Here is a 26,534-nt window from a genome sequence, read left to right on the forward strand (position 1 = left end):
TTTTTCTTCTTCATGTTTCTTATAAATGTTTATGTGCATCAGAAACTGTAAATTGCAGAGACCCCAAATCTGTTCCCAAGAGTGTCCCCAAGTTGTTTTGTTTTTTTCCCAAAAAGATCATCCAGCAGCTGTCGATTTGTGTTGCAGATGTTTCTGGTGCAAAGACTGATAAAATGAAGACAAAAACAGTGAAGGAGGGAAACTCTGTCACTTTAGACACTCACGTAATAAAAAACCCAAATGATGTAATGAAGTGGCATTTTAATGACGATCTCATCGCTGAAATCACCAGAGATCAGAGTAAGATCTGTACAGATGATCAGTGTAAACGGAGATTCAGAGACAGACTGAAGCTGGATCATCAGACTGGATCTTTGTCCATCACAAACATCACAACCACAGATGCTGGAGTTTATGAACTACAGAAAAACCGCTGCATCCAGCCTCACCACAGCATCATCAGTATCAGACGATTCAGCATTACTGTCACTGGTGAGTGTAATTTGGTCAATCAATACACGTTCCTTTGCAATAAGTACAGTTCAATATTGCTAATATTGCTAAAAAATGAAAGAGTGAAAAGCACTCAACTTTTGAACAAGCATGGCAACTTTTGTTCTCTGTTGTTACGTTTTAACGTAAATAGTTTCACTGAAAACTAGGGCTGTCGAAAATAACCCACTAATTGTGCAATTATTTTGTGCACAGTAGCTAACCATTATTTTGTATTGGAAGTGCAAGAGCGGCCAGCACCTTTTGTGCTTTCACAATTGGTATCATTTGTCTACCGCCACTTGTGTCCTGCAAATACAGACGAGTATCGTCCATTACACCACATTTTTCCCAGGTGTTTTTCCTCTGACCACTGTCTTTAACTGTATGCTTTGGTTTATGATGGGCAGCAAGCTCTGCTGCGATGCAACTGTCAGAACAACCAATGTCAGAAGCAAACATATGCCCTTGGCATTTAAAGTGAAACCTGCTGCAGACTTTGCCATTGATGTTATACAAAGAACAAAAGAAAAAGAGAAGTCACTCACTGCTTGCTGATTGACATTTGTAGCTTGGATAAAGATTAATCTATTCAATTTATTTCTATGCATATAGAATTCATGTCAATTCATGTCAAGAATGTTATGTCATACAAGATTGTCAAGACTGTGCAGTAATTTAAGCTTCAGGTGTGTGTTCACTTCTCACTGCTGTGTGGGCATGGGTTAAATGCAGAGCATCAATTCCGAGAATGGGTTACCATACTTGGCAAATGTCACGGCTTTCACTTTCACTTTCACTTTTATGGGGTGCGTGTTCAATACTGTGTGTAAGTCAAGGCAGGGATGGTGGAAACTTGAACTGGAGATGACCAGTGGAGATGGAGCCATTGGGGCAGGAAGCCCAGATGGAGACAAGCAGACTTCTGATGGATCTCCCGTGTTCACCACTGGTTTCCCTAGCTCCTGTTTTCCAGTGTTCCTTTCCAGACTCTCTCTTCCACCTCCATCTAAAAAATCTGTTGTGTGGTCCTCAAGGCAGTGATTCTTATGCATTGTTATCCTGTCATGGTGGAAGCAATCGTGTCAGCAATGAAGTAAATGAAGCTTGAGTAGCTGTTGTATCTGTCATATGGTGGTAATCACCTAAAGTTCACTGGTACAAGCCAATGGAAAGTACCAGTACTGCCCTATGGAGGGCACCTAAGACTCACAATCTGTATTGTTATTGTTATTGTTATTAACTTTATTGCCCCCATTAGGGGCAATTTGTTCTACAGCATGATAATTTTTTTTACACCACATACAAGACACAAATGCATGACATAAAGAGCAGATAACAAAGGACAAAAAAAAAAGAAAGAAAACGAACTACCTCTTCCTATTTGAATTAAGTAAATTGATAGCATATGGAACAAACAAAAAGTTACATCTGTTTATCTTGGCTAGAGGGACCCTGTACAAGGATCCTGAGAGAAGGTTTGAAATTAATGATAAAGAGGGTGAGACGTGTCAGATATGATGCGATGTGCTTTCTTTATCACCTGAATGTCAAACAAATCTGACAACCCAGGTAATTTCACACCCATACTTTACTGCAGTTATTTACAACCTTTGACAGAAAATTATTTTGTGTCAACTTTAAAGAGGCAAACCAATAAATCAATGAAAAATGTTAAAATCAATTCAACATATACCTTATAAAAAGCAGTCAACGATGTCTCATCAATATTAAATTTAGCTAATTTCCGCAGAAAATAAAGTCTTTGTTGGCTCATATTACACAATCTATTGGTATTGTCTGCAAAATGTAATTTATTATTGATAATACTACCCAGGTAGTTATACCTTTCTGCTGACTACAACACTCATTTGTGTAAAGGATGTAGAGCAGAGGAGAAAGTACACACTCCTGTGGGGAGCCAATAGATGTAATTATAGGACCTGACAGAACGCTATTAACCTTCTGAGACCTATTTGTAAGGAAATCTAGTAAACAAGTGGCCATTCTTGCATCCACGCCAAAACTAGACCTAAGCTTGTGAATGCAGAAGAAAAATCTACAAATAATAGCTTTCGCATGGTTACTACAACTCTCCAGGTGTTTATACAACAGGTCCAGTAAGATCTAAACTGTAGGTAAATTGCATCAATTACCTTCATTACAAGTGAGGTCTGGGAGACTGGTCTATGACCTGTCAAACATTTAGGACAATTATTTTTAGTGTTATTATAATTATTGATTTATCCATTTATAATTAGTGTTCCTGTTGCTCAATTGGTAGAGCATTGCGCTATCAAGCGTAAAGTTGGCAGTTTGATTCCCCGGGAACACATGATAGGTAAAAATTGATAGCCTGAATGCACTGTAAAGCATCTGCTAAATGCTTACATTTTAATTTACATTTAAATTTATTTTTTAATTTTTTTTTGATACTGGAATAACAATCGACTGTTTCCGAATGAGATATATATATCCGAACATATATGATTGCTTTTTGAGAAAAATTTTAGGAATAAAATATGGGTAGGGTTAGGTTTAGGGGTAGGGATTGGGTTAAGTCTATATTTTTGGACAATAAGGTTGATACAGGATCATCAAAAGATGTTGATCCAGGAACAGGTCTTACTTTGCAAAATCATGGCGACCCTTGTTGTATTTTTACTGTTTACTAAGACTTATAATGAGCCGTTCATTTTTTCTTCAGGTGCATCTGGTGTTGAGACAGATGGAGTGTCAGTGTCACTGATGGAGGGAGATTCAGTCACTCTACACACTGATATTGAAATGAACCAACAAGACCCAATGAAATGGTATTTTAATGATATTCGTATAGCTCAAATAATTGCAAATCAGAATAGGACCTGTACAGATGTTCAGTGTAATGAAGGCACTGAGAGATTCAGAGACAGACTGAAGCTGGATCATCATACGGGTGATCTCACCATCACAAACATCACAACCACAGACTCCGGAGATTATAAACTACAGACCATCAGGAGAAAAGTCATTCAAAAGATCTTCCATGTTGTTGTTCATGGTGAGTCATTTAACAGCAGGCTAAAAAAGCATGGATCACAACATTATTTATGTGTTTATTATAGTAGTTACATTCAAAACTCTTAACCAGATTCATTAGTATTTATCATATCTGAATGTGTTTTACCTATAAGACTCCACCCATTACAGTAGCAGCCAATTTGAAAAGTGCAGTGTTCAGTTGTGCACATTTTTTCTTATAACTTCATTTATAACTTTATATCTTTGAACAGTTAGTCAGAAAATCATGCTCTTCGTGTTTTTGGATTCCTTGGGTCATAGCGAATCTGGATATAATAACCCACAATCCAGTTTGTTCTAAACATTTGACGGGCTTCATATTAAGGCCTTTACTAGTAAGACATAGTTTATAGTTTTGTTTCACATATTAGTTTAAGGGCTCATCCCGTCATATGCTCTGACAGAAAGGCTGTGTTTGACGCTGACAGAGACTCACGTTATTTTGAAATGTGCTGTCTTCCTGAATGCATAACATACATTTCACAAGTATTTCCTACATCTGTAAATGCTAGAAAGCCATGGAAATATTTCATTTTTTTCTGGCAGAAGTGCATGAGCCTTCTGCTTTGGGATTCTCAACTAAACTTCACAGTGAATGAGCACCTCCGCTCACATGTGCGCCAAACCGACAAGAGTACTTGTAGTTGGACAGTAAATTTGACACTTAGATTTTTAAACCTACTAGCAGGTCTAATTTTGATGAAAGCGCTGACTGTAAAGTGACTGTAATGGGGTAATCAAAGTAACCTAACTCAACTCTGTGCTTTTTAGTTTAGTGAATTTAACTTCCACTTTTAAAGCCTTATTTTTGTTTTAAGACTGCAATGTTACAATGTTAGAATTAAGTGTGATTTATAAAAAAAAAAAAAAAAAATTGCACATAATATAAAGGCTTACATGGGTTACATTCACTTAATTTTGTTTTCATAGCCTTTTGTAATGCACATTCTATTTCTGCTGTTCTTGGCTTGGCTCCACAATCGTTGCTTGCAGCTATATTTCTAATTCATTATTTTACGTTTGCCAAAAAAACTATTGCTTTTCAGACTGAAAGCTGAAACATTTGTTTTCTCACCAAAATTGAGCTACAATCAGCTGTTGGTTTGTTTCAGATGTTCCTGCTGCTGATCAAGATGATATTAAGAGAAGTTCAGTGAAAGAGGGAGAAGCTGTTACTTTAGACTCTCGTGTAATTAAAAAACAGAATGATGTGATGAGATGGTATTTTAATGAGATTCTCATCGCTGAAATCACTGGAGATCTACGTAAGATCTGTACAGATGATCAGTGTGATGGGAGATTCAGAGACAGACTGAAGCTGGATCATCAGACTGGATCTCTGACCATCATGAACATCAGAACCACAGACTCTGGACTCTATCAGTTAAAGATCATCTACATCATCCGCCTTCGACACAGCATCAGCATCTTCAGAATAAAGAGATTCAGCATTACTGTCACTAGTGAGTGTAATTTTGTTTCATGTTTTCCTTTCTCTTTTGTGTAATAGTCAGTCGCCCTCTATGTTGAGCTCTTTGTTCTGTGATGTTGTTTTAGCTGTTGTTCCTCAAACAACCACCAGATAGCACCATTTATCAGTTCAATATCGATATCATTCTACTGATGACCAAAGTAGAAATGTGTAATCGTTAGAAAAGATTTTGATATCATTGATTATCAGAGCATCTCTTGTAATAATGACTGTCTGTCTTTATCATTACAGATTCAAGTCTACCTTCAGGAGTTATAGCAGGGATATGTGCTGCTGTTGTTGTTGGTGTTGGTGTGCTGGCCGCTGTGGTGGTTTGTGTAAAGTCCTGTTGCTGCGGAAGGGACCATGAGAAGAAAACGGATGTATTGTGAAATATACAATGTAAAATTAATTTGTAAAGTAACAGTGGTATTAAAACATTTTTATATCAGCAGAATAATATGACCATGCTTTAGGGTAAGAATGTAACGTGTACCCTTAAAAATAGTTATCAACACTGTGAGATGGAGATGGAACTGATGCCTTTTGAAAACTATTGATAGCATTACCATCTTTCCTCCATATAATGGCTGATAAAGTAGTGTTTATAGCGGTACTTTGTGTACAGCCTGGGAAACTGCTGTATGTCTGACACTTTCTGGTGTCTGTACATACAGCTGTAAAACCAATGGATCAACATGAAACTAATGCTAAATTATAACAATCTATAACTGATACTTTTGACTCAACCTCAAACAACTAAAAAAAAAAAAAAGTTTTATATTATGAAATGTTAAATGTGTCTAAATATATACATGTATTTATTTATTTATTTATTTTTTTATTTTTTGTGAAAACCTGAACTGTAAGTCTTGTTATTTATTGTATTTTTGTGTTTGAATATGTTTACATAGTCATTGCTTTGATTTATATATATATATATATATATATATATATATATATATATATATATATATATATATATATTCTGTTTCTGTATCTCCTGTGGATACCCTAACTATGTTGCACTAGGGTTATTATAATACATTAAAACTGAAACTAAAACCATTTCATTATTTTAAATAAAACATGTTAACTGTAATAAAAAAAAAAAAAAAAAAATGTTTTTGCCAAAGCAACATGTCATTGAGTTCAAAATCTCAAAACTTATCCACAGACTCAGAGTATTTTATATCAGTTTCCTCACTTCCCAGGGCAAGATGTGTAGTCCACATGCTCTTCCTCTTTCTTAATCTGTAAAAAAAAAAAAAAAAAAAAAAAACTCATATTAAGAAAATTATTTGTCTTCATGTTTTTGAAAGAAATCACTTATACTGAACGGGGCTGCATTATTTTATAATCAAACAGGAAAAGCAGTGCAATTATGACATATTAGTACAATTAAAATATATATATATATATATATATATATATATATATATATATATATATATATATATTCAGCTTGAATATATTATAAAATTTATTCTTGTGTCAAAAAGCTGAATTTAGTGGACGTGGCTTATTTCTTACAGAAGTAGAGCATGCAATTTCAGCACAAAGCATCATTTTTTTATGTTTTAAAAGAGTTAGGTAAGTTGGAAAGAGCAAAACATTTAATATTTGCCAACTGTTTTACAAATAAAATGTTAAGCGACTGACAATAATATCCAGGGATGGAAACTAAACTTTCTTTTTTTTTTTTTCTCAAATATTGAATTGAAAATGTAAATTAGTAAATGAATAGAAAACACAAGACTAGAAGTATTTCTTATCCTAGTGGACAGCATAGGTAATGCAGCCTTCATCTGTCAGTTAAAATGGAAAATCAATTGAAAATTGGAAAAAGTTAAATAAACTGATTTTTTTTTTTTTTTTTTTTTTTTCAGAATCTCCAGTCCTGGGAAGTTTGAAGTGGACTTTGTGTCGACAAGATATAGGCATGTTAATCATATAGGCAATTCTCAACAAATTAAGAGTTTGGTTCCAAAACGCAATAAATTCATTTTGATCAATTTGAGTAAAAATATATATATATATTTTTTGTTGTTGTTTATGTTTGTTTGCTTGTTTGTTTGTTTACCAAGAAAGTGGCAAAATTTTATTATATTTTTCGGTTTTAAACTTTCACATAGCATCTTTATGTTATAATAACATCAAATATTTAAATTCAGATTTAGATTTTCAAAGCTTTATTATAAAATTGATGAAAATACACAACATGGTAAGTTGATCCACATACGACAGCCTCTGAACTTGGTCAAAACTAATCTTATAATCTAAACTAAACTAATCTAATCTTAATGCCGGGTCATCCTGTTAATGCTATAAATTAATTATAGCAATAAAATACAATTTCATCATGAACATTCATGGACAACAACATCACACTAAACCACAGAAATTCCAAAATGATAGTTCCTTTACATAGCTACCAAAAGTGCATTCATCTTTGCCATATTACGTTCATTTTGTTGACTAGGGCTATATATGCTGTATTAACAAAAACATTAATGGCATCAATAAAAAACATTTACACTGACAAGCTGTGCAATATCGCATTCATAATCGAATGCGACTCATCTGCAAATATGAAGGCAATATTGCATAACTTGTCAGTGATCTGATCTGTGGCTTTATGTATTAAATGCTGCTCCATCTGAAAGCACGCAGTGGAGATTTATCACAGAACCGACTTTACTGACAAGATGCAGATGAACATGACATTGCGCCGCCATTACAGTCTAGAGGGTGTGGAGTGGTGTGCTGTGATTGGTTGTTACTGTTTACAATGTGTGAAATGGTGCGCTTTGATTGGTTGAGTGGATAAATCGCATTCTGGAGGCGTTTGTCGCGGTTTGGAAAAAAAATTGAGAAAAAATGAACTTATAACTTGGCAGATATTGTATTTTGCGCAAAATTTAAAACTTTTCAAATATATTCAATTGTACTGGAACGTTTATTAGATTAAATTATGAAATAACATTTGGCCTATCAATAAAAATAAAAAAGGAGGTTTTTTATCATTTTTGAATGTGGTGCTGGTGTGTGTGATGGATCATAATACAGACAAAAACAAGTACGCAAACTGATCTAAATCTGTTTAACTGTTAAAATCATACAGATACACATGACATGAATAAGTGATCTTACCGGTTTATGTGCATTTCTTTCGTAGAACACTGCCTCAGTGTAAGTAACCTCGTCATCACGAGTCTCAACTGTTTCAACAGCAATAATACATGGATTAAAAAATCAATAAATGTCTTAACTAGAGCTGTTTCTTTATAATTTGTTATTGGGATTTGTCAAAGCTTAAGTGTTAATGCAGACAGTTGGTTAAATGTTTAATGCTGCTCTTTTTAAAAATGGCATTTACTATTTTTTTTTTTTTTTTTTTTCACAAAGTCCCAATAAGTACATGTTTACGATTAAACGTGAAGATACATTACTTATAAATAAATTGTTTATCAAACCCAGATGCCTAACACAAGTGAAGTCCTTTGTATTTTTTGTAACGTTGAAATGTTATTAAGTGGAACATCTGGAACATCATCATTCGAGATGAACAGTGCATCTTTACACAGGTGAGATTATAGAGATATTATAGAAATATTATTAAGATTATGTTTGTAAAGTATGGGGAAAGTTGTGTTATTAAATTAATGAAAATTTGCATTCCTGTGTTTCCAGTGTTTTGATGCAGTTTGTGAAATGCAGAATCTGTTTCTGTGCTAATGAGACGAGTAAAGATAGCTGCCTGGTGAAATTATATAGACATAGATATAGATATAGATATCTATTCTGACATGAGTGTAAATCCACAGAAACCACCAAACCCAATAACTACATATTATTATTTCTTTCCATGTCTTATTAAAAGGAACTAGAAAATGTTAGCTACAATAATAATTAAAGCTATCAAATAATTCGAAATATTTAGAGAATAATTTTAGAGTATTGTTTTCTTTGTAGCTCTTGCCTTCTTTATCAGTGTTTCTATATTTCTTGTAGATCCAGAAGATCCCGACTGCAGTGACAATCAGCAGAGATCCAGCAAAAGGAACAGAGATCACCACTAAATAAGATAAAGCTAGACCCTGATCTGTAATGAACAAAATTAGCTGTTAGTGTGACTGAATCTGTTTCTCTGATCTACAACAGTCACTATCATACACCAGCACTGTAGAACTGTGAGATATAGTGTAAAGTAAATTAAAGTTAATGTCAACACCAACATACCTGTACATGTGTGACAGAGCTGAGTTATGTTGAGATGTGTGGTCTGGTTTCTGATGGGATTGTTGATCACACAGCTGTAGCTGTTTTTCTCCTGATATTCCACCTCCAGAGGTAGAGAGAGACTGATGCTGAGATCAGACACACTGATGCTGGACAATAAACTGTTTCCTTTGTACCAGGAGAGAGTCACATGACCCACATTCACCACTGAACACAACAATGAACAAGATGATGATGATGATGAAGAAGAACAGTCTCTGGTAATGTTAGGAACAGGCAGACGAGCTGCAAACATGAGAGAACGAGAAAAAAAAAAGTTCCTTGTTTCAGTCAATCAGTCAATGAATAAAAAAAAATAATTATTGAACTCATTATACAGTTTACAGTAAGGTGTTTACAGTGGCAGTAAATGAGGCAGACACGTAAAAAGATACATCAAATTATTTTTTTTCAATACAAAAGCCACAAGACTTGAATAATGTATGTTAACATGATTTAAGCGTGAAAAATCACTTAATAACCTTTTCTGTGTAAAGTTATGTCTAATTTTACAACTTTGATACTTTGATCATTTTTGGAATTGTAAAACCCTGACTGTAAATATAATTTAGACAGCTTCAACAAATATCATTTTCAGACAGCTTCACAGTTCGAATACATTTAAGAGAACAATTCATATTTAGAGTGTTTTTATTAAATCATAAGCTTCACATTTTAAATCCTCCAAACACTGATCCTACTGATTTCCACTGTAAGCATCATGATTTTATTTATTTATTTATTCTAATAAGGGAGAAGTTAAATTTATTGCAGATATCAACAAAATCATATGCCAAAAATGCTATCAACTGAGCTTAACTTGTATTGAACCTAAAATATTCCTTTAATATAACAATAATATGTGAATGTTTGAAAAAAAGATCTCCACTCACCATAAACAGAAACACTGAATGTTTTAGATGACAATTTTGCTCCACTTGCTTGTAGTTGATAGTCTCCAGTGTGTTCATATGTGAGGTTCATGATGGTCAGAGATCCAGTTTGATGATCCAGCTTCAGTCTGTCTCTGAATCTCTCATCAGGAACATCATCAAATATAGAGAAAACTCCAGCCTCTCTATTTATTTGAGCTAAAATAAATTTTTCTGCTCCAAAATACCACAGTACTTCGTCCTCCTCATTTATTTTAATATTGTCAGTGCCTAGAGTGATAGAATCACCCTCCATTAATGATAATGTCGCACCAAACACACCTGATGAACATTGAAAAAGGTTTTTGTCACAGATTAGGTCTCATGATAGTTTGCACACCTTGAAATCAGTTTGTAGTGGTTTTGAATGTGAATTGAAGAACAGCATCAGAGACAGAAATATTTAGAACAAAATGAGATTTTAACACAGCAGATGAAAATGCTAATAATTAACAACATACCAACAGCTCAATATAGAGGCAGCTTTATTATTGTGTAATGAAAAAAAAATGAAGCCATAAAAATACATTTATAACTTACCAATCAGGCTCCACCAGCACATACAGAACGACATAAACATGTGAAACATTTTCTTCAACAGTTCAGAGTCTGATCTAATGTCTGTCTGACAGACAAAACAGCAGAACGGTGTGTGCATCCTCCCTCGACTGTTTGACCCTCCTAGTTCACACACACACACACACACACACACACACTGAACATGTTATATATAGTTACATATAAATGTTCTTTTCTCTTTAAACGTTTATATTAGTGAAAGCATTCTTAATTTTTATCATTTTGAATGTTACATTTTATATTTATTTTCCATTTATACTTGATGTCTATGTTAAGTAGCAAGATGTATTATATATATATATATATATATATATATATATATATATATATATATATATATATATATATATATATATATATATATATATATATATATATATATATATATATATATATATATATATATATATATATATATATGGTAAACTAAAAATGGCATCACGTGTATTACCAATTTTATTCAAGTTTCATTCATTCAACCAACCCAGATGCATTAATTTATACAAACAACCAAATTTTAAATCAGGGTTAAATCAGGTGAAAATAGCTCTTTTATGTAACCTTTGCAGGTTGTTACTTCTTACAGTTTACTATGTCTCTCATCTCACATGACACAGTTTACAGAAATATCCTCCGACACTCACAGCTCAGACTCTGAGTCAAACTGAAACCTGCTGCAGTTGGTTTTCTTTAGAAACGTGGTTTGATCTTTTGGCTCACAAAGCATCTCTTGCATGAGATTGGGCATTGAGAGCGAATGTGTTTAGTTTGTAGGAGAGGGGCTTCTTCCTGTCCTGCATAAGTCTACGGTAACAACACACCAAGATGAGAAACTGACTTTTATTCCTCCTCAAAACATATGCAGGTGCACTCATGCAAACATTCATGCAGAAGTTCAGTTTATACAGAACCTTAGGGTTCTAGACTCATTTTATGCTATCTTTATGCCAAAAGGGTTTTCTAAAAAGAGATGTAGGCTATATCTTCACTTCATAATGTAACAACAACAATATATACACTCAGTGCTAAAAAAAAACAAAAAAACAAAAAATGAATAAAACTTTGGTGGTTCTAGTTATAACAAAGAAGATGAAGAGCATAAGATGACTTCTAAATCTTTTAGTGATGAATCAGTTTTCCAGGCTTGAAATAATAATATTCAGGAGGGACTAGAGTCTGTGGAAATATGCTGTGATCAGTACTTTGTTGCATGAACGCACCTGCATATGCTTCGAGTCGGAGCGAGTAAAGGATGCGGGTTTTGTGGTGTTGCATATGTATGTCCATGACACTTTGACTCTAAACCCAAACTAATTGTTTATTTGTTTTAACCAATTCACCTCTAGTGTGGTGTAAGGACACATTAGCTGAACTTACTCAGGTTTTACACATATGAACTTATTTTAATGAGCTTGTGTTAAAAAAAATAATAAAATATGCATGTGTTATGTAAATTATTGGGAATGTTTGATCATTGTTGCAGGAGGTCACTTAAATGTCACTAGACACCTCACTCACAACTGTGCTATTGTTTATGCAGTATAACTGAACAATTGTTTTGAATGCTTTGTAATTACCAAACCAATCAATTGTAGTTTGCAGTTACAGGCACAGACCATGTGCACTTGTGAATGACCTTAAAACATTTTTTTTTTCCAGCATAACACTGCATTCAAAAATAAATAAATAAATAAATAATAATAATAATTGTTGGGTTTATTTTAAGTTATGTCATACTGTATAAGTACTATGTTACTTGTGATGTAAAACACAACCAGGTGCCTTTTTACAGTATGGTTTATAGGAGCCACTCAGAGCACAGGATGAGCTCCCTCTGCTGGCCTCACTAACAGCTCCAGCAGTAACCTGCTCTTCTCAGGACAACAAGCACAACAAGCTATCCCTTTATAATTACTAGAAAGCTGTCACTCATCTTCATCGAGACCTCTAGCACCCCAGAACCAGGCCTGATTATAATTTACGCAAGGAATACAAAAGCTATAGAGAGAGAGAGATAGAGAGAGAGAGAGTTACCCCTCAAAAAAGTCAGTAAGATGCTTCATCTTCCCAACTGCCACTGGTGGTTTATTATTCTCCTTCCTTTTTAAGCTGAATTAGCTTCACCGGAGTAGCACCAATCAAGCAGTCACATCACCGATGTCCAGCGATTAGACGTGTGCTTAAAAAAAAAAAAAAAAAAAAAAAAAAAAATTATATATATATATATATATATATATATAGTGAATATTTAAAACACATTACAATTGTTTTATGACTGCAAGTCTTTATCCTCAAATGCTACATATGATTTACAGTTTATTTCATTAAATATCAAACATTCAATTCAATTGTGAATTATAGCTGACACCTAGATGGACAATTACAGTTGTTTTCATGACTGTAAGCCATCTCCTCAAATGCTACTGACGTTAGAAAAGTGTATACCAATATCGCATGTAACTTTAGAGACGGTCCCTAAATTTCAGACTCACGAACGTCCAACGTCAAGCCATATTTATGCCTGTCCATCCATCAATTAAGATGAGACAAACCGATAGGCAGTTGCTCCTGCATGATGTAACCCGTTATGACAGATTACCAAACCATCCCTGACCCCTGATATATAGCGAATATCTAAAACAAACAGACAATATACTTCCTGTTTTTTTTTTTTTTTTTTTTTTTTTTTTTTTTGTGAAAGCTTAATAGCTAATGTTTGAATTCATTTATATAATGTCCATACCAAATATAATAAAACATCAAATTATAGGCTGATATATGTAATAGCTAATGTAAGAAACATAGCGGCCATCAAAATAAATTAGTAAACTATAACATTAAGAACAGTTTTTCTCATAAGCATTCACATTTTTTAGACGAAACTGATGATTATTTATGTACTAACACTATCAAACAGCATTACAAACAGCACTAATGCAGATCAAAGAACATGACGACACGTCTCATTCCTCGCGCTGCAGTGTCTTGGGAGTCTCCCGAGTTATACTTTCACTTTCAGACACAACGGGTTATTCATGCACCAAGACACTGGATACCAACCGCTGTGAAAATAATAATAATAGCTAAACAAGAAGAAGACGCAGTGGGTTCGGGTTTACTGAAGAGAAAGAACTCAGCACTGTTTCAAATTCTACATTTTTAAAAACCTAATGAAAATGAAGCTGCTCTTTATTTCACCCTTATTGTTCTGCTGTTTACTCGACCATGGTAAGACATTAAGGCTTAAATGTTTCTTTCTGTGTTCTAACGATTTGTGCTAACTGAAAATAGCGGTTAAAACGGTGTTTTCAGTAAACAGTAGACTACAAACATTCGCTTCGTGGGAGCAACAGATGTCAGAAAGGCAGGACTGTGTCAGGGATGGTTTGGTAATCTGTCATAACGGGTTACATCATGCAGGAGCAACAGCCCTTCTCGGTTTGTCTCATCTTAATTGATGGATGGACTGGCATAAATATCAAATTTAGGGACCGTCTCTAAAGTTACATGCGACATTGGTATACACTTTTCTAATGTCAGTAGCATTTGAGGAGAATGACTTACAGTCATGAAAACAACTGTAATTGTTCATCTAGGTGTCAGCTATAATGCACAATTGAATTGAATGTTTGATATGAAATAAACTGTAAATCATATGTAGCATTTGAGGATAAAGACTTGCAGTCATAAAACAATTGAAATATGTTAATTTAGGTGTCAGGTAAAATGCACACCTTATACATTTATATATATATATATTAAAATTACGAATCCTGTGAAAGGTTTTTTTTTTTTTTTTTTTTTCAGGTTCCCTTAAGAAAATTACCCATGGTTTTAACAATAACACCACAAATCATCGTTCTTGTAGCCATTGCAACTGCAAATTAACCATGGTTTTGTTACTTCAAATAAAAATTTACAAATAAGAATTAATATAATGTAACTTGTGTTGTTGTTGTTGTTGCTATAAAAACAGATATCAATAGCCTTTAAAATGACTTAAAATGCATTATATAAAAAAAAAAAAAAACAATGAGGCTATAATGATTGGTTAATCATAACAATGTTAAAATACATAATGTAGGCAAATACAAAATAAACAATTTATGAACATGTTATTTCAAATGCCTGCAAAGGGAGCCAAATGCCATGCAATTGCTGCTGTTACCAAACATTTAATTCAAATATTCACTTCATCTTTCATTTTTGGCCACCTTTTTGCTATAGATGACACAGCCTTTATAATTTCTTCAACAAAAAAACGTGCATATCACAACCCTTACAAAAATGAGCCATGGTTTTATCATAGTAAAACTGCTTAATTTCATTTTGCATGATTTCTGAATGCTTGAGTCTATAAAATAAATTAAAGTCATAATAAAGTTATAGCCATAGGTAAATGTTGAGAGCTACAATTGTAATTTATAAATAATACAATTTATTAATTTCCTTTTTTTTTTGATTAAAGTTCTATTTTCACCCCTATAGTATGTTTTTTTTTTTTTTTTTTTTTCATCATCATATTTGAGGAAGTGGGACACAACATACAATCCTGCTTAGGGCACCCATTTGGCCAGCAGCGCCCCTACTTGTAGTAGTTAACCTTGCTGTTACACTGTGGAGAAGAAATAGGCTATTATACTTATGAAATTGGGAAATGTCACTTTTCTCACTTTAGTTTCTATGTGTTCTGAAATACAGTGATATAAAAACACACACTGCGGTTTTTGATTTTGAAACATGAACTGCTCATGTTTATTCAACGAAGTCAAAGCCTTTTGGAAACTCTATTTGTGGCGGTCAGTTTTGATATTGCGGTGGCCCGCCGCAAATAAATCAATGTCTGGGAAACTCTGGATGTACTCAATACTTTGTAGGGATTATTTTTCTTTAATTACTGCCTCACAATGGTGTGGCATGGAGGTGATCAGTTTGTGGCACTTCTGAGGTGGTATTGAAGCCCAGGTTTCTTTGACAGTGTCCTTCAGGTAATCTGCATTTTTGGTCCTTAGTTTTTCATTTTCCTCTTGACAATACCCCACAGATTCTCTCTGGGGTTCAGGTCTGGTGAGTTTGCTGGCTAGTAAAGCACACCAACACCATGGTCATTTAACCAACTTTTGGTGCTGTTGGCAGTGTTGACAGGTGCCAAATCCTGCTGGAAAATGAAATCAGCATCTTCAAAAAGCTGGTCAGCAGAAGGAAGCATGAAGTGCTCAAAAATTTCTTGGTAAACAGGTGCAGTGACTTTAGTTTCCAAAAAACACAATGGACTAACACCAGCAGATGACATTGCACCCAGAATCATCACAGACTGTGGAAACTTAACACTGGACTTAAAGCAACTTGGGCTATGAGCTTCTCCACCCTTCCTCCAGACTCTAGGACCTTGGTTTCCAAATGAAATACAAAACTTGCTTTTATCTGAAAAGAGGACTTTGGACCACTGGACAACAGTCCAGTTCTTCTTCTCCTCAGCCCAGGTAAGATGCCTCTGATTTTGTCTATGATTCAGGAGTGGCTTAACAAGAGGAATAAGATAAAATAAGATTTTTTTTTCTTTGCTGCTGCGTTTTTTGTTTTGTTTTTTTTTCATCCCTCTGTCATCATGGACAATCCAAAAGTTGCCCTGTTACACCTGGAGCAGAGGGACCACTCCCTAGAGACTCACACCAGGGATTTTTTTTGCAGTTGGTGTGCCTTACTCACTATTAAGATCACTCCCTTTGTGTGATTTACATCTCCAGCCCCTTCAGTGAGCAGTCCAAGGCACGCCTCTCCGGGAGCGGTCTTTGGGACAACTTCCCTGCAAGTGTGGAGTGTGTGCTGGAAAATAATGGACTATACTTCTCTGTCTTCCCCACTGCTGAGGACATCTCCAGCCCCAGTCCCAAACCAGAGACCAGCCAGCCGTCATCCTGCTGCACGAGATATTGCCAGAGCCCACCAGTAAACGGAGAGACTGAGCCTGCCACGACACTTGAGCCAGTGCGCATCACTGTAAGTGAACCGTTCATCGCCCTGGAGCCTGAACCTCAAGACATTCTGACCTGGTGCATGCGCCAGCAACATCTCCCGTCAGGGACGTCACTAGGATTGTAAGACAGGGGTGGGCTCAGCCACCAGGGTATTTATAACTTGCGTTTGCAAAATCTTTGCACTCACATACAAGCATGTGTGTGTATTAATATATATAAAATAATTGTACACAGAAAGAGTACATACACATTTATTAAGTAAATACAAACTTTTATTTTGGATGCGATTCATCACGATTATAATCGTCTCAGCCCTAGTTAGAATATAGCTAGCATATATAATAAATATAATGAAATAATTTTGTTTAGGCTATGCATAGTGCCTAGACCTGCCAACAAATGTGTATTGTTAGAAGAAAAAAAAAACAATCCTTATAGACCATAGTAGTGATTTTTCCCACCTGCGGGTCCGCATTTATGAAATTATTTGTCCCACCCCAGCCCTCCCCGCAAATAAAGTAAAATGTTCTTACCCATTAACATTTAATCTGAACAGCCTATATATGTGCAATATTTTAAAGAGCCCTCACTAACTGAGTTTAATGCCACAGTTATTTTAGAATGCATCTCATTTTTGTTTCTGTGGCGGTGCGTCGGTCTCGCCATGAATACTTTATATTTAACATGATCATTTATGTCCAATATTAGTGTTAAACTGCTGGACTATAAATTAAATCTACTGTTGACTGATTTTGCAGAACATTTAGACTGATAACTTCTGTGCGCAGACACGGCAGATTTGTCCCAGGACGTGCGATATGACAGTTGCGTCTGTCCATATATGAACTAGCTGTTTTAGATACAGTATTTTTATATTTAACGTTAGTTTATCAGTATGTTTGAAAGTATATATATATATATATATATATATATATATATATATATATATATATATATATATATATATATATATATATTTTTTTTTTTTTTTTTTTTTTTTTTGATATTTTTTTTTTTGATTATTGATGATTCCATAGGTTCTCTCTCGGGCACGTGCGTGGTTTAAAACACCAAATAGTTATTCAATGACAAGAAGTCTCTCTCTTGCTCCATGCATGATAATATCGTGTATAGTTGATCTGATCTGTTTTGAAAAATGACCATATCGCCCAACACAGCATATATGGATTTTTTTGTTTTTAATGACCCGCCCCAACTCGCCCTGCAAATAAAGTGACAGTCTTTACCTGCCCCAACCCAGGGTCCTCGGGTTATGATACGACCCGCGCATCACTATTGCATGGCCAGTTCAGACCAAACTAAATTAACGATGAGACGAGATGAATCCTCCAGTTACTTGGAGCGCTCCGGTCTGCACCACTCTGCACCGCTCTGAAAGCTGCCAGTTCACACCAATGCAACGAGACGGTGCAGTGATCATCTTGATAGCACAACGACTCTTTGTGCTTCTGTCCAACTTCCAAATTTTGGCTTATTTGTTTTGAAAATGGATATATATCATTTGTTGCATCTTAATATGAATGAGGATACGGTTATTGATAAATTGAATTGTTATTGACTGTTGCTCGTATTATCATTTAGGGGGGCTTAGGAACATTTTGGGGTGGCTTCAGCCCCCCTAAAATAGGCCTAACGATGTCCCTATCTCCTGTCCCTGAGGGAGTTTTGGTGGAGACCGTGGGCTTGGAGGGAAGCCCTGCCCAACCTTCCGCTGCGGAGGGTGAGCTTTAGCTGGCCTCTTGGAAGTACTATGAGGAACTAATGGACATTTTCCAGATGGATTTAATAGACTGGTTTGGTGAGGCATTACCCAGTTCTTCTGTATCTCTGCTGGTTCCACCCAGCCCTGAATCTCCTGTGTCTCAGCTGGTTCAGCCTAGCTCCTGTCCTCCAGTGTTCACTCCCAGCCTTCTTATCCTGCCTCCTCTTTAAACAGCTAGTTCCTCATCCCCATATCTGTTGGTGCCTGTCAGTCCATCAGCGCCCCCTCACTCAGCTCCAGCTGGGAGCTCTGATCCTCAGCTTGGGGACTTCCAGTCTCTGCCTCCAAGCCCTGGACTACACATCGGTCCTTCGACCGATTGGCTTCGCCTTGGCTCCTAACTCCCTCGTTTCCTTCGTGGCCCATCATCCCACCAGCCCCACTGGGCTTCATCGTCCCTCCAGCTCCGCCTTGGTCATTCGTCGACCATTCGTTGCCTCGCAACTCCAGTCCTCTGGCTTCGCCTCACCACTCTGTGCCTCCGGCTCTGTCAGACTCCTCCTTCCCTTTGGCTCTGTGTCCATCCTCAGTTGCTCAGGCTCTGCCACGGTCTTCTGGAGCCCCGCCTTGTTCTCCTGAGCCTTCAGTTCCGCCTTGGCACTCTGGATCCTCAGTGTCACTCTGGCTCTCCGTCTGCTCGGCTCCAGCCTGGCCTCCTCAAACATTGGCTCAGTCTTCGTAGGTGTCCTCACGGTGTCACTTAGACCAACTCCACCTTGGCTCCTCCCTCCCTTGACTCCACCATGGGGGTTCATCCTTGCTGGTCTCTTGACAAATATCTGGCTTCTCCTGTTCCTGTCTTCACCTTGGCTCCTCCCACTCTCCATACCCCATGGACTTACTTTTTGGACTCTTTTTGCATCTGGCCCTCTCCTGTTCCACGCCGTACTCCTGAGCACCCACCCTCCCTCCTCAGTTGGAATATGTTATGGAGCGGGGACACACTTTCTTTGGAGGGGGAAAAATGTCACATGTCTGTTAGCCTGTTCCACTGTGACCTAGTTTCTTTCTCTTGTTAATTGTGTCATTTGGTTCAGGTGTTTGTCATTCATTATTGTCATTAGCTTTCCTTTATGAGTCATGTTCTGTTCTCAGTTCAGGGTCTGTTCTCATTGATGTGATTTATTTTCCTGGATTCTCTAATTAAAAATATCATCCTCGTTTGATTTTACCTCACCAACCTGTAACACACTGACACTGACCTTTGTTTTTTTCTGAATCATTATATTCAAAAAGGCTTTATCTACATATTGATTTATGTATTTATCTATTTATCCTTGAACACTGCTGAATGTTTGCTCCTTGTGATATATTTGTTTGTGAATCCTTCAATTGTCTTCAGTATACTGAAGATGGATCTCAAAACCATATAGTACCTGGAAAGGGTTTAAATATGCAGGAGATGCTGGAAAAATATGTTTAACTGCTCAGGACAAACAAGGGCTTCTTGAAAAATAATCACAATAACAACAGATTTTGATCTTTTAGATTGCATGGTTTAAGAATCAACTTTTGAACTGGTTAATTTGTGTATTATTATAATACTTTCTTCAAGGCAAAGTGTTTGACATATCAATTTTTGTCACTAATAATGCAGATGAACAGAGCAATTTTATTTCATATAATTTTCATTCAATGGAAATAAATGGTGAATTGATTAAAATTATGATTAATTTCTTCTTCAGGTGCATCTGGTGTTGATATAGATGCAGTGTTGTTGATGGAGGGAGAATCAGTCACTCTACACACTGGTGTTGAAACAAACCCACAAGACAGATTCAGATGGTATTTCAATGACACTCGCATCGCTCAAATCACTGGAGATCTCAGGAAGATCTGTACAGATGTTCAGTGTAATAAAGGTACTGAGAGATTCAGAGACAGACTGAAGCTGGACAATCAGACTGGATCTCTGACCATCATGAACATCAGAAACACAGAATCTGGAGTTTATAAATTACTGATAAGTAGCAGCAATATCGACAGTGAAAAGAGCTTCATTGTCAATGTGCATGGTGAGTCACGTTTGAAAGATACTCCTGTAGCCTACAAGTAAATCACACATTGCATGTGTTATTAGTGATAACTTTTATTCTTACCTGTATATTCAATTACATTGTTTTTTCAGTTACCTTCTAACAATCATCTTTTTAAATCCATCCCTAATTGTACAATCATTTTTTTGTTCACCCACCAGGAATCCAAAGTGCAAACTATTTGGTTTAAAAGGTTTTCAATAGCACAAAATGTGAAAAATGTAATATCCACAGTTCTTTCTGTGATGTTTCTCCCCAAAAGATCATCCTGCAGCTGTTGGTTTGTGTTTCAGATGTTCCTGAAGAGAAGAGAAAGTCAGTGAAGGAGGGAGAATCTGTTACTTTAGATCCTGATATAGAACAAAAACAAAATGCTTTAAAGATGTGGTATTTTAATGGTAGTCTCATCATTGTAATCACTGAAGATCAAAAGAAGATCTGTACAGACGTTCAGTGTAAAGACAGATTCAGAGACAGACTGAAGCTGGATCATCAGACTGGATCTCTGACCATCATGAACATCACAACCTCTGACTCTGGACTCTATACACTACAGATCAACGGCAGCAGATTTGCCGTCATAAAGACATTCAGTGTTACTGTCACTGGTGAGTATCATTTTAATCATTCAGTGCTTTTTCACTTCAACAGTTTTAGAAAACATGTTTCTAAATCGACCCAGAAAATGTTTTTGTTTGAAGAAGTGAGCTTTCACTCAATAATACAATATAACAGATACAATATAATATCTTCACATGCACATCAATCTGACAGACAAATACTACCTTATGGATTTTAAACTTTTGAAGTCTATTGTTGATAGAAAAAAAATAAAAATACAAATCATAATATTATCAGTCAGTTTTCCTCGGAAGACATCTTTTTCTTGTTTTTCTTGATGTTTAAGCAGCTGTTCCTTACAAACCCACCTTTATCAAATAAATGATTTTCATTAAAACTTCTACTAAATATCAGTCAAAAGTTTTGGTATACAGTAGTTGTTTTTCACTCCATCTTTAGTAATTATGAGTGTCTGTCTTTAGCTGTTCTAGATTCACCTGTTGCTGCTTCTGCTGCTGCTGCTGCTTCTGCTGCTGCTGCTGCTGCTGCTGCTGCTGCTGTTGTTGGTGCTGCTGTTGCTGCTTCTACTGCTGTTTTCGTTGCTATTCTGCTGGTTGCAGCTGCTGGTGTGATTTACTGTTGCTGCAGGAGATCTACACAAGCAAGACAACCTGGCAAGTATTGTGTACGTTTGATTTAACAAGCTGGAATAATGACATTTACTCTGCAAAAACGGTGCAAAACAAACAAGCAAACAAACAAAAATTAATAAATAATCTTTAAAATTGTGTTAAGGTATGTATATTTATTCTAACTGACCAAATTAAAATTGTGTTGTTTTGTTCAAACAGGAAAAACGACACAGCACAATGGTCCCGACCTGGTGAGACACTACACAAAATGTCATTTTACATGAAATTAGACCATATAATATACCATATCATATCATTGTATTATTATTATTATTATTATTATTATTATTAATATTTTGTTGGGAGTTTATTTTGGGATTTTGTTAACTGGTCTGTAGTGATTACACTGTAGGTAGGTATGACTTTAAGATTTCTTCTTTTGAGTGGAAATCTGTGAGTAAAAGCATAAATACTCTGGGGAGTTGCTTTATAGAAATTTAAGATGTTATTCTTACTGAAAGTGACACCAAGACTATTTAATGGTATAAAGCTGCTTGCTTTAAAGAGCAGGGCATATGGTATTTTGTGTCCTAATATTGTGTTGGAGTCCCCTATAACAGGTCATGCATCTAAAGTCAGAAAACATTGTAATTTTCTCATACATTAAATATTTCATTAAAGTCATTTGCCAATGATTTCAAAATAATGTGTTCCAAGCAAATTAGGAGCAAACCCCTCCCTTCCATAAGCCTGCTCTGATTGGTCAGCTGACAAGCCTGTTGTAATTGGCAAGGAGATGAATCATTGAGCCAGTTGAGTGCTACCATTGACAAAGTGCCTTTACATGAAACAATAATACAGTGCTCCAATCTGTTCTGAAAATAAGGACATAAAATACTAAAACACTTATGCAAGCGAATTGTACCCACAGCTAAAGTTTAGCTGCTAAACTGTGAACACTTAAAACAATAATAGAGGATAAGTTAGCCGAGAGCTAACACGACTAATTATAAAACAATACAGTTTATAAACCACAATGTGTCTATTTTAATGTTTGAAGGAAGACAGACAAAAGACGCTTTGTCTTATTTTTTTAATCAGAACACGGAATAGCTGTATCACAGGCACTCCAGCCTAACTAACTTGCTTGTCTCTCCTGCATTAACCCTATAACTGCCGGTGCAGCAAAATAAACCGCAATATCAATATGATCATAAAGTCTGTGCACCACACTACATTTTTTTAATTTTTAAACAAAGTAATTAAACAACATCCGCCTATATTAAGGTTGTCATTTGATATTGCAAAAAAACAAACAAACATTATTTTGTGTATTTGGTGTAATGAAATGTGTTTATGCAGTTAGAAAGAAGGTTAAAAAAACACATTCTTTTCCACATACTGTACATAATTGTTTCTCCTCTATGCCCCGCACACTTCGATTTTTACAAGGATCATCAGTCTGCAAATCAAGGTGTGCTGTGATTGGCCAGCTATCCAGTGTGCTGTGATTGGCCAAATACCTCATCAATACGTAATCAGCGTGTGACGGAAATGTTATGTCCCTTAACATATTGCGATGCCTTGTCCGGCCGGAACAATGAGACATAAACATTAAAACCATTATAAGATCTTCTTTATTCATCAAGAGCTTGTAACACTCCAAAGAGAAAGAAAAAAAGGAAATCACATCATATGATCCCTTTAATCAACACATTCTTAGGAAATAGTGGGTTCACAGCTAATTATCAGAAGTACTTTAGTAAGACAGTAATATTGTGCTTTACATGGAAACCTAAATCTGCACTAGGCACACATAATCACATATTGGCACTCAATTTAAAATGTACACATAACGTATCAATCGTACTTATAGGTTGTGGTTCGGAGAGCTTCTCAGGACAAATTAAGAAGATTAGAAGCCAACAAATATAAAAAGCCAAGATTAGAGAAGCAGTCCTCAGTAAAAGGACAAGCACACAACAAAAGGCTTGAATTGTATTTCTTTGCTATCTCTGAACACAGCATCTTCTCAATGTATACACACTAACTAGTGGAAGTGTTTGTGGTCAGGTCAGTGTGTTCGTTTTTCGCAGGCAGGCGGGGGTTATGCAAATAGTGTAATGAAGTGACGTGATAAAGATGCATTGTTATGATTGCGTGTGGGCGGGAGAGATTTGAGGGAAGATGGGGTTGAGTAAATAATTGTTGCACCTGACCATTGATTAGCGTGAAGGAGAGAGAACAATAAATAGAGAGGCATAGCGAAGCATGAGAGGTTCTGGGAAGCAGTGTTTTTGCTAAACGCCGAGTGGCACTCAAGGTTGGGGGGTGGGTGCCGTTCGCATGCTGTTTAGGGCTGCCGGCGGTGAAGATAGTTAGCGGGCTAACCTGTAGATAAGGCCGGGTATAGGAGTGCGTCAGGCGACGCGGCTTCTCAGAAAAGGGGGGGCTCCGTTTTCGCTACAGTCGGAGGCCTCGCGAGCGCTGGACTGGTGTCTGCTTTTTCCCCTCTACCAACCAGCGCAAAGACTAGACCCCGGGGGAGGGTCTCGCATTCCGGGAGAGTTAAGTTTTTAACTCTTTATGTGTGTGTGTGTGTGTGTGTCTGTGTAATTTTAAATCTAGCAGTATAGCCATTTAATGATTGGGTGGGAGGGCTATGATGAACTAAATTCTTATGTGGCAGTCTGATGGCGTCTTTTGTGTGACGGTGACGTGTTGTGTGAACGTGTGCCATGTCCTGCGGGGGTGATATGTGTTTCATAGCTTTTGCCTATTTATTGCATGTGCGCTAGGTTTTTTATGGCCTATTTATTGCGGTTCTCTGTTTAGCAGCTTCTATGGTGGTGTTGTTCGCCCAGATTTGTTTAACATTAGTGCTTGGGACTTTCAGAACCTGACCCCGTCTGACATGTTTGGTAACTGCATGAATTATATAAAATAAAGATTACTGTTTCTACCCCTGTGGTGTTGCTTGGTCTGTAGAGTAGACTCCTCTAGCCACAACATAAAGTCTCCTGTCTAGGTTTACTACATTGGTGGCAGCGGTGGGATCTTGGTTTTTTTTTTGTTGTTGTTGTGAACCTTAAAACCTAGACACTGTTGCAAAAATGCTACAAGGGGATGATAATGTTGGGCCCGAAGGTGGGGGCCATGTAAGGGAGATGGGAACATTAAGAGCTAATGCACGGCCAGTATTTATGCCTGAAACTTTCACCGGTGTAGGCCGGGAGTGGTCTGATTGGTCTGAACAATTTGATTTGGCGGCTGATGTTAATAATTGGGATGAACCCTTAAAACTTAAATTTATGTCTCTTCTACTCTCTGGGCGTGCAAGAGATATTTATAGTGGTTTGTCCGCTGAGGCTAAAGGAAATTATGGGCTGCTAAAAGCTGCTATGGCTAGATGTTTCGAGCCTTGTGATAGTAGCGATTGGAGTAGGGCTACATTTACAGCCCGCCGGCGTATGCACAATGAGACTGTAAGGGAATTCGGAAATGCCCTAAGGCGTCTCGCCACTAAAGCTTACCCCACAGCTGATGATCGCACGCGAGATATGTTGGCAAGAGATCAATTTCTTACACATTTTGCAACCGGTGACTTCCGTATTAGCCTGCGCAGAGCAAAACCTGATACCCTAGAAGATGCAATTGATCTTGCTTCAGAATTAGAGCTTCTTCGGAATATGGAGCAAACCCATCTAATGCCTGATGCAAAAGTAAGGGGAGTGGTAGAGAATAAAACTAAAAGCGAAGAACAAATGCAAATGATGTTAGGAATGGTGGAGGAATTGAGGCAGGAAGTCAAATCTCTTCGTACAACAGTGAGCAACATTCAACAGTCTATGGTAAACCCTCCTACTCCTCAATTTTTAGGGAACCTGTACGAGAGCCCAGGAATAGTGGTTCACAAGGGGCCATAGATCGAGCCAGAGGGGCGGGGGGTGGTTGCTGGGAGTGTGGGTGTACTAGACATATAAAACGAGATTGCCCATACTCGCAGGGAAACTACAGGGGGCAGGTACTGTAGGCCCACTGCCTGCCCCCTGGCGTGTTGGTACATATGTGGCCTCTGCAAGCAACCAGGGTGGCTCTGGATACATCGGAGCCAAAATAGGTGCGTCAGACTCCCTCCTTTTGGTAGATAGTGGGGCAACGTTATCAGTTATACCAAAACAACGTTGGCTTGAAATCACTAAAGGGGGAACAGACCTGTCTGGACATCATGGTGAGGTGTCGGCAGCTAATGGAGGGTTGATGGGGATTTTGGGAAAATGGCAAACCATCTGCCAGTTTGATTCATTGGCATTAATCACTGAGTTTTTGGTAGCTGATGTGCCATCCCAGGATATTCTTTTGGGTTTTGACTTTTTGAGTAAATATGGTGTCGTTGTGGATTTTTGGTAAAAAGGAATGTCGAATTATGGGTAAAATGCTTCCCCTGATTGTTCCGGCAGATATTGATACGCCTCGGACCGTGATTGTCTTGGAAGATACTGTAATTCCCCCACGTAGTGAGGCAATCATTGCTGGAAAGGTGGACAGTTCCTTCGTGGCCTGTTGTGAGGGTATGTTGGAACCATCAGACACCTTATCAAATCAATGTGATGTAATGATAGCTCGGGTGGTCTGTAGAGTGGCGAGGGGTAGACTGCCAGTACGAGTGATTAATGTAACTAAAGATGCCCTTACATTAAAGGGGGGTATGAGGTTGGGAACTTTGCAT

General features: G+C 36.8%; 2 protein-coding genes across 2 annotated transcripts; both read left to right on the forward strand.

The window, feature by feature from the left end:
• Positions 1–438: 438 nt before the first annotated feature.
• Positions 439–5,835, forward strand: LOC113083568 (uncharacterized). The gene is made up of 4 exons (XM_026254619.1): positions 439–492; positions 3,200–3,532; positions 4,665–5,015; positions 5,276–5,835. Exons 2-4 carry the CDS (start codon positions 3,241–3,243, stop codon positions 5,413–5,415), a joined length of 783 nt encoding a protein of 260 aa, XP_026110404.1. The 5' UTR covers positions 439–492; positions 3,200–3,240; the 3' UTR covers positions 5,416–5,835.
• Positions 5,836–13,859: 8,024 nt separating this feature from the next.
• Positions 13,860–22,060, forward strand: LOC113083567 (uncharacterized). Its single transcript, XM_026254618.1, has 4 exons — positions 13,860–14,043; positions 20,262–20,591; positions 20,906–21,315; positions 22,025–22,060. Exons 1-4 carry the CDS (start codon positions 13,986–13,988, stop codon positions 22,058–22,060), a joined length of 834 nt encoding a protein of 277 aa, XP_026110403.1. The 5' UTR covers positions 13,860–13,985.
• The last annotated feature ends 4,474 nt before the right edge of the window (positions 22,061–26,534 follow it).

The sequence above is a fragment of the Carassius auratus genome, unplaced genomic scaffold, assembly GCF_003368295.1.
Source record: "Carassius auratus strain Wakin unplaced genomic scaffold, ASM336829v1 scaf_tig00038848, whole genome shotgun sequence".
NCBI classification, from domain to species: Eukaryota; Metazoa; Chordata; class Actinopteri; order Cypriniformes; family Cyprinidae; genus Carassius; species Carassius auratus.

Bases quoted from the DNA above. Each gene is read 5' to 3' on its own strand.
- LOC113083568 (XM_026254619.1), top strand. From the start codon at position 3,241: ATGGAGGGAGATTCAGTCACTCTACACACTGATATTGAAATGAACCAA. The intron at 3,533-4,664 runs GTGAGTCATTTA...GGTTTGTTTCAG, and splicing joins CTTCCATGTTGTTGTTCATG to ATGTTCCTGCTGCTGATCAA. The intron at 5,016-5,275 runs GTGAGTGTAATT...TTATCATTACAG, and splicing joins ATTCAGCATTACTGTCACTA to ATTCAAGTCTACCTTCAGGA.
- LOC113083567 (XM_026254618.1), top strand. From the start codon at position 13,986: ATGAAAATGAAGCTGCTCTTTATTTCACCCTTATTGTTCTGCTGTTTA. The intron at 14,044-20,261 runs GTAAGACATTAA...TTTCTTCTTCAG, and splicing joins CTGCTGTTTACTCGACCATG to GTGCATCTGGTGTTGATATA. The intron at 21,316-22,024 runs GTGAGCTTTCAC...TTGTTCAAACAG, and splicing joins AAATGTTTTTGTTTGAAGAA to GAAAAACGACACAGCACAAT.